The sequence below is a fragment of the Coturnix japonica genome, chromosome 6 (assembly GCF_054131305.1).
Source record: "Coturnix japonica strain WE chromosome 6, WE-NBRP24, whole genome shotgun sequence".
Classification (NCBI taxonomy): domain Eukaryota; kingdom Metazoa; phylum Chordata; class Aves; order Galliformes; family Phasianidae; genus Coturnix; species Coturnix japonica.
The window spans coordinates 38923118-38930912 of NC_140668.1; the positions used below are offsets into that span (position 1 = coordinate 38923118).

Below are 7795 nucleotides of genomic sequence, written 5' to 3' on the forward strand. Positions count from 1 at the left end.
AATACAACCCAATATCCCCCATACAACCCAATATCCCCAATACAACCCAATATCCCAATACAACCCAGTATCCCCAATACAACCCAGTATCCCCAATACAACCCAGTATCCCCAATACAACCCAGTATCCCCAATACAACCCAATATCCCTGCTCTTCTTTATAGGGCTTCCCACCCTAAAGCAGCCAGGGGTAGCACAGACCCCCCCCCCCCCCCCCTCAGTCTAAAGAACCTGGATTGGAGATATAAGGGCAGCTCGGATCCAGCCATGAGGACACAGTGGTGAGCCCTGACCTGAGCAGGGGATGTGGGATGGGGATGAAGCCCCCAGACCCTCTATGGTACAGAAATGGAGGCTTCAGGGTCCCTGAACTGGAGGAGGAGGAAGAGCAGAGCCAATAGTGAGTCCCCAGGGAACCCTATGGGGGCACAGAGCCAGGACACCTCCTGGAGCAGGAACACCCAGCACCCTGCTCACCCAGCACACTGCTCACACAGCTCCCTGGCTCCCACCCAGCAATGCTTTGGGGACAGCACGTTCAGTGTGTGCCAGGACACACTGCCAGCACTGAACAAGGGCAGCCACAGGGCTCCCATGGGGTCTGGTGATGTCCCAAACCCCTCCATTAATGAGTTCATGATTCAGGCCCCAGGGCTGGAAGAATGAGCCCTTTGAACAGCCCTTTGCCTTTGCTGTCCTGTCCCACTCCCCACTTAAGCATCCCATGGGGCACAGAGTGAATCCGAGGCGGCCCATGGATGAAACTGCCTTTATTGAGCAAAAAAAACCCCACCGTGGTTTGCTACAAATACATCGTCGTGTTTTTCTTCTTCTTTTTCTTCTCCTTTTTCATAAAACGGGGCTGACTCATTAAATAAGTCCAAAAGGTCGGGATGAGCACAGCAGGCAGCACAGCACAGAGTCCCAACCCCATAGTGAGGGGGAAAGAGGCAAAGCTGCCCTCGCTGCCTTAAAGTGCTTTACAAAAGCTGCTGCCCCTGCTCCAACACTGCCAGGGTGCAAAGGAGGAGGAGAAGGAAGGAATCAGAGGCATTAAATGCGCTGTCCTACAATACCCCGAGCTCCCATGGAGGGCTGAGTGGGGCTGAGCCCTCTAAGCAGGATCCTGGGGGTGTCCCAGACAAGGAAGGAATAGGAAAAACCCAACCAGGTTCCTTTGTGATGTCCCCGCTCCATCCCAGTGAGAGCAGGGAAAGCCCCTGGGCTGGACAGATGGGAAGACACCAAGTGCTTCCTTCTAACACTGGCTGCACAGAGGGAGAAGAGCAGCCCCAGCCCTTTCCCCCTGCCAGGGGGGGCTGCCAGAAGCACAGTGGACACCCCGGCCCCCAAAACACTTGGTATTACTTAAAGTCAAAAGACAGTATTGCTAGAGCAGAGCTGGAGGGAAACCACCAAAGGAAGCTTCTCTGAGTGGGGATGCAGGCAGCAGCCCAGCCCCATCGGCATAAATACAGCCCCAGGGCAGAGCAGGGACACTGCCCAGCAGGATGATGTCCTTCCTTTGGGATGCCAGCCCCAAACAGGACTGTGCCCATTTCCCACAGCACAGAGTGTGGCTGGTGCCCCTCAGGGCCAAAGCCTGGGGTCCAACTTGGAGAGACTCCATGAGACCCCCTCCAGCACACAGTGCCCTATAAAGCACTTCCCAAAGTCATCTCAAAGCCCTGTTGGGACGTGGCTGTCACCTCACTGCCTCCACGTGTAAACCCGGGCCAGCCCCCTCGTTGGCATGACCCCAAAGGGTGGCAGGGCACCAACACGTACTCCTTCTCCTCCAGCTGCTGGCAACTCATTACATGGGAAGGGAATTATGCTGCACAGGGCCTGGCCATGCTCAGGCTGATGGCAGCCAGCCCGAAGCCAGGTGGATTTCCTTTCCTGCTCAGGAAAGCAGAGCAGAGAGCACAGGGCAGGCTGGAAGGGGACAGTGGGGCACAGGGCATGAAGAGCTGCACCTTCTGCCCCAGCACTGCATGACATGGGGACACAGTACATGCCCTGCAGCTAATTACTGCCTGTCCAGCACAGGGAGCAATGGAGCTTCGCTCAGAGCACCAAGTGCCCACTTGAGAGACACCCAGCAGCCTCCTGGTATCAGGGGACAAGTTGCTCTGCATTAGGGCTGCCATTCTGCAGACACCCCCACACAACCCAGCTGCTCTGCACTGAGCACCAGCTGCCAGCACCTCCTGCCTCCTTGCTTCACAAGCTGCCCCTCCGGGTTACACCCAGCAGTGCCACGCAGCCAGCTCTGCCTGCAAGGATTAACCCTGCAGAAGCACAAAGCCTCCCAGCACAGCTCTGCCCTGCCATGCCAAAGGGTTGCAGCAGAGCTGTGGGTCTGGAGGAAAATCCAAACTTGAGCAATTTCCAGCAGAGCTTTTGTAAGCCCAGCCTGGTGGGCTGCACCCTTAGCTCACGGCTCAGCACGCCAGCGCTGCTCGATGGTTAATGACAAACAGCTGAGAGAGCAAACTGTGGGCAGAGGGAGGAAGCCCAATCAGCAGCATTATAACCCAGAGAAGCTGCACCCAGCAAGGACCCAAGGAGACGCAGGGATCACAGCCATACAACAAAGGGGCTGCTTGTCCTCCCAAAGGTCCTCTTTGAAGCAGAGCTATGGGGCTGGCCCATAAGCAGCACAGCACAGCACAGCACAGCACTGCACTGACACGGCATCACCACTGCCTGCAAGGAAAGCTGACAGCAGAACGGGACAGACAGAAGAGAGGAGGGAGCCCAGATGCTCCCGTGGCTCAGCAGAGTCCCAGCTGCAGGCCCAGGGTCCAGCTCTTCCCTCTCACCCCATTTCAAATCCGTTTGGTTGGTTTCTTTTTGTCGTTTTGTTAAAAAATAGACTTTCTTCAGAATGGTCCATAAAAATACTCTCGTCCCCGGTGACGGATATTGCGGTGTGAAGAGTTAAACAGCTTCTTGTTCCTGCTCTATAAAACGTGGAAAAGGCCGTCGAGCCGCTTCGTGTAGAAAAACCAGAACGAAGTATCACAAGAGCTGGTACAAAAGGAGGAAGGTGGGAGTTGCATTGGGACAGTCCACAACCCCAAAGCAGCCACGAGGGCACAGCAGGCCGGCAAGTCTTGCTATGGGATTCAACCTGCTGCCTGGCAGCAAGGAACAGGAGGCAGCTCCCACCTGCAGCGTTGGGGGGGGACGGAGCGACGTCTCTGCGGGGTTTCAAAATGAAACCAAACGCTCTGTGCTGTTTTCTTCCTTTTTTTTCCAAAAGAAATAAATAAGAAAAAAAAAAAATAAAGAAAAAATCAACCCCCAAAAGGGACGTGGCTGGTTTGAAACGAGGGTGTTCCTGCCTAAAACGTGGTTTGATACGTACCGATCAAATTGCAACGAAGAGCGTGAAGACAAACGGTGCCAAAAAAGCATCTAGTAATAAATAGATGTGGATACAGGGTACACACTCCGTGGATGGGGATGAAATGCCCAACTGAGGAACGGCCCCTTGGTCCTCTCTCCTCCCAGCAGCGGAGCTTTGTCCTCTCTCACTCACCAGCCCAGTGTGATGCTGAGGCATCTCCGCCTTCTTTATGGTGCTGGGATCAGCCCAGAGAGGTGAGGGTGGTTCTCAGGGGTCCATCAGTTCCGTGCCTCCCCAGCAGGAAGGTTGAGTGTGCAAAAGGGGGGTGAGGGGGAGTCCGAAGCCAAGCTCCATTCAGCCCTCAGTTCTCAGACAGTGACAGAGCCAGAGCAGCCTGCAGTGCTGCCTCCTCGTCGATGTTATAGTCCTAAAAACAGAGAATGGACAGTCAGCAAAGCAGCGGTGTGAGGCTCTGATGGCCTCTCTTTGTGTCGCAGTCCCTCTCCTGCCTGGGTTGAGCCCCCTGACATCAGCCCTGCTTTCAGACCTGGCAGCATATGCAAGGATGAAACTGGCTGCAGGGAAAGCTTTCTTGCAAGGCTCCGTGCTTCTCCAGTGCTCCAAGTCAGTAACCCCTTCTTGGGCTGGGGATATTTCTCTGCAGGTCCAGGTAACAAAGTTCAGATACTAATCAAATCATCTGCTGATCCCTGTGACCAGAGCTGCACAGTAACACTCCTACACCCCACACTGAGGGTCTGCAGCCCCCCAGAAGGGCGTCCCCCCCTGTGCTGCTGCAGCCAGCCCTTCCATGCTGCAGGCTGGGCTGCTCCTCGCCTTCTCCTCGTGTTTCCCCACGTGAAGCCTTGAAGAAAAAGGCTTTTGTATTACAGCTCCTCAGGGGAAGAGTTTAATGGAGCACATGGAAAAAAACAAACCGTCTTCATGGGGAGGGATAACATTTCTCTCTGCTGCTCCAGGGGTGACTTATGCTTTAGTATGTGTCTAACAAGGACCAATGTGAACACCCAGGAGCTCTCCCAAGTGGGGCTACGTGGGCTGCATGCATCCCACAAAGCCCAAGGGGGGAACTGTCCCCTTGCAGCCCCCAATGTGCTGCAAACCAGGACAGGCTCGTCCTGGCAGGAGAGAAGGACCCATAGAACCAGAACCAGGACCCATAGGACCAGAACCAGGACCGATAGTCACCCAGACACCCCGTGTGGGACACAATGAGGATGACTGTGTTCTGGCTCACAGCCGTACTCACCACAAAGGTGTCGTAGGAGAACTTGTGCCGGTGCAGGAGGTGCTGCAGGAAGTTTGCACTCTTGTAGCTGGGGTCCCCCCAGGGCATGGCTGAGCAGACCGGGCACACCTGCAGTAACAGGGCAGCTGTGAGATCTGGGCACAGAGCTGCCCCCAGTTCTCCTGGGGGGCATCATGGAGCTGGTGCAGCCATGGCACAAAGGGGAAGGGAGCAGTGGTTCAGCTCTCTGTGGGGCTGGGTGTGCACTGTAGGGGATGTGCCAAACCAACAGCAATGGAGAGAGCAAATCCAGCCCCAGCTCAGTCCCAAGCACAATGAGACAGAGGCAGCTCACTCCATAGAGCCTCTAACAAAGCCCAGAGGGGTTGCTCTGTGTGCTGGCAGCCCATGATGCCATGAATCCATCCATATTTCCAGCTGTCACCCACCCAGAACCACCCCAGCCCCGCTCACCACTTTGTTGGGGTCGTTGCGGTGGTTTTCCATGCAGTGTTTTACCAGTTCCTGCTGGTCCAGATTCCGGGCCCCGCAATACGGGCACACAAACGTTGAGCGATTGGGAATATTGCTAAAGAGAATGAGAACAAGCTCAGAGCTCTGCCAAGTACCTGGACCAACTGCTTCCAAACAAACCCAGCCAGCTCTATTGCTGCCTGTTCTGCTTTGTCCCACCTGCCCATGCTAAAGCCAAAGCAGCCTGTTCCCAGCGGGCTCAGCCACCCTGATGTGCTCAGTTCCTTCTCACACTGAGACACAAGGCAGTGCCGGGGCTGCAGATGCCACCAGGATAAACACACTAATGTTCCTTACTGTGAACTGCCCAGGATAACAAGCAAGTCAAACACACGTCTGGATTATAGAGCTTCTAGAGGAGATGGATAACCTGCATTTTGCTATGGAACACATGACAGTACCTGGGGATGGGCTGAGATGTGGGGACAACTGGGACGAACTTGGGGCAGTTGGCCATTTGTTCCTGCACCTTTGCACAAGATGAGACGTGAGAGCGCATTTTTGCCAGGGTCACCTGGAGAAGGAGAGGAGAAATAGGCTGCATAGGATACAGGAATACATTCACCCATCAGACAAAGCACCAGAGTCACCAGTGGAAGAGGAAAGCAGTTGTCACCACGCTTTGGCCAACCAACAGCAGAGCAAACTGTGGTTACACATCAAGTCAGGCTGGTTGCATTATTGCAGCACTGACTCCGGTTTCCTTTGCAAAAGAGGAACTGCTGACAGGCGCAGCCCTGAGCTGCTCTGGCACCGTGACGTGGTTTGTTTCAAGGTGACAGACAGGCAGATACAGGACAATTCCTCCAGTTCACACAAGGCAGAAAGGTGGAGCTGCACCATGAATCACAGCTGGTACAGAAGGACCCCAGACCTGACAGCCCCACGCTGGGCTGGGCCACGCTTTACCTTCTTGCTGCAGCCCCTGCATGGAGCCTTGTAGGACGAGAGCTGTTTCTCCACGCTGGAAGCCTTCTCCACCTTCTTAGGGTCGAACGGGACGCGGCACAGCGGGCACAGCGGGGATGGCACCTGCAGGCAGGGCTGGAGGCACTCACCGCAGAACCTGGGGGCAAAGACAGAAGCAGAAGTGAGACCTCATGCCATGGGGCTGCTGGGCACATTGGGCAGCCCTAAAACCCAGCAAACAGCGTCCCCATGGGGCAGGGTGGGAAATAGTGAGGGGGAGGCAGGCACAGCTCAATCCCCAAGAGCTGCTTGCCCTTCAAACATCACTCTGTGCACGTGCCATAGGGGGGGAGTCCTCTTGTCCAGTTCCCTTCCAACCCCAACGCAGCCCCTCAGCCCCAAACACACCCAGAGGTGTCACAGCATTGGGACAAGATGAGGATGGCTCAGAGGTGGCACCAACACAAGGGGACCCAGTGCACTGCCATGGGGTTACAAGGAGGATTTCAAACCTGAAACTCCAACTGGAGCAGACAGGGAGAAGACTCAGCTTTGGGGACGACTCAGCTTCATAGAGGACCAGCAGGACTCAGTGTGGGCAAGCGTGGGATATGGGGCTCCCAGTATCAGCTGGGGGCACAGAATGGGGCCGTGGTGTGGAAGAGCTGTGGGTGCCCCATCAGCCTCACCTGCTTCCTCAGTTAGGGGTTGGCAACCCCAGGCACGGCAGGGGGTTGGAAATGGATCATCTGTGAGGTCCCAACCAACCCAACCAAGTGTGAGTCAGGAGATGGGATGGGGGTCGGTACTGGGTGTGCTGTGGGATGGGATGAAGGACCCGGTGTTGGTTGGTGAATGGGACCCTATTGCAGGTAAGGCAGAGCACGGGGTGGTAAAGGATAGAAGGCAGGGTATGGGGTGAGCTGACAGCCCAGTTCTGGCCAGACAGTGGGATGTGGGTCCTGGTTCTGGTTCTATGGGTCCTGGTTCCATGGGTCCTGGGTCTGGGTCTATGGGTCCAGGTCCTGGTTCTGTGGGTCCTGGCACTATGGGCCCTGGTCCTGGGTCTATGGCTTCTGGTTCTGGATCTGTGGGTCCTGGTTCTGTGGGCCCTGGGTCTATGGGTCCGGGTTGTATGGGTCCTGGGTCTGGATCAATGGGTCTTGGGTCTATGGGCCCTGGTCCTGGATCTATGAGTTCTGGTTCTGGTTCTGTGGGTCCTGGCTCTATGGGGCCTGGGTTCGGGTCCTGGTTCTGTGGGCCCTGGTTCTAGGGGCCCTGGTCCTGGCTCTATGGGTCCTGGCTCTGGGTCTATGGGTCCTAATTCTATGGGTCCTAATTTTATGGGTCCTGGTTGTGGTTCTATGGGCCCTGGTTCTCTGGGTCCCGGTTCTGTTTCTCTGTGTCCATCTGCAGCCCATCCCTCCCCATTCACCCCCATTCCCACCTCTCACACCGCCCCCCTCACCCTCCCGCACTCACGTGTGTCCGCATCCCGCGATGCCCACGGCTCTGTGGAACACCTCGAGGCAGATGGGGCAGCTGAACTGCGCCTCCAACGCTTCGGTACCGGCACCGGACGAGGAGGAGGAGGAGGATGAAGGAGGCGGCGGCCGAGCTGGGCCGGGCCCCGGGGCCTGAGGGCGCTGCGCCGCCACCAGCAGGCTGCGGAACATGGCGGCGGGCGGCGTCAGGGATGGGGGGGGGGCGACGGCGTGACGTTACCGTGCGTCGTGACGTCATC

At 56.4% G+C, this 7795-nt stretch overlaps 1 protein-coding gene across 2 annotated transcripts; it reads right to left on the bottom strand.

The window, feature by feature from the left end:
* Window positions 1-756: 756 nt before the first annotated feature.
* Window positions 757-7743, bottom strand: RNF166 (ring finger protein 166). Of its 2 annotated transcripts, XR_001557838.3 has the most exons (7): window positions 7534-7743; window positions 6052-6208; window positions 5544-5656; window positions 5083-5197; window positions 4630-4737; window positions 3378-3786; window positions 757-3256 (listed from the first exon to the last, which is right to left on the bottom strand). XR_001557838.3 is itself a non-coding variant. In XM_015874404.3 (6 exons), exons 1-6 carry the CDS (start codon window positions 7725-7727, stop codon window positions 3721-3723), a joined length of 753 nt encoding a protein of 250 aa, XP_015729890.2. In that variant the 5' UTR covers window positions 7728-7743; the 3' UTR covers window positions 757-3720. The 2 variants fall into 2 exon arrangements, 1 of the variants encoding a protein (XP_015729890.2); XM_015874404.3 differs by having other exon boundaries at window positions 757-3786.
* Between the last annotated feature and the right edge of the window lie 52 nt (window positions 7744-7795).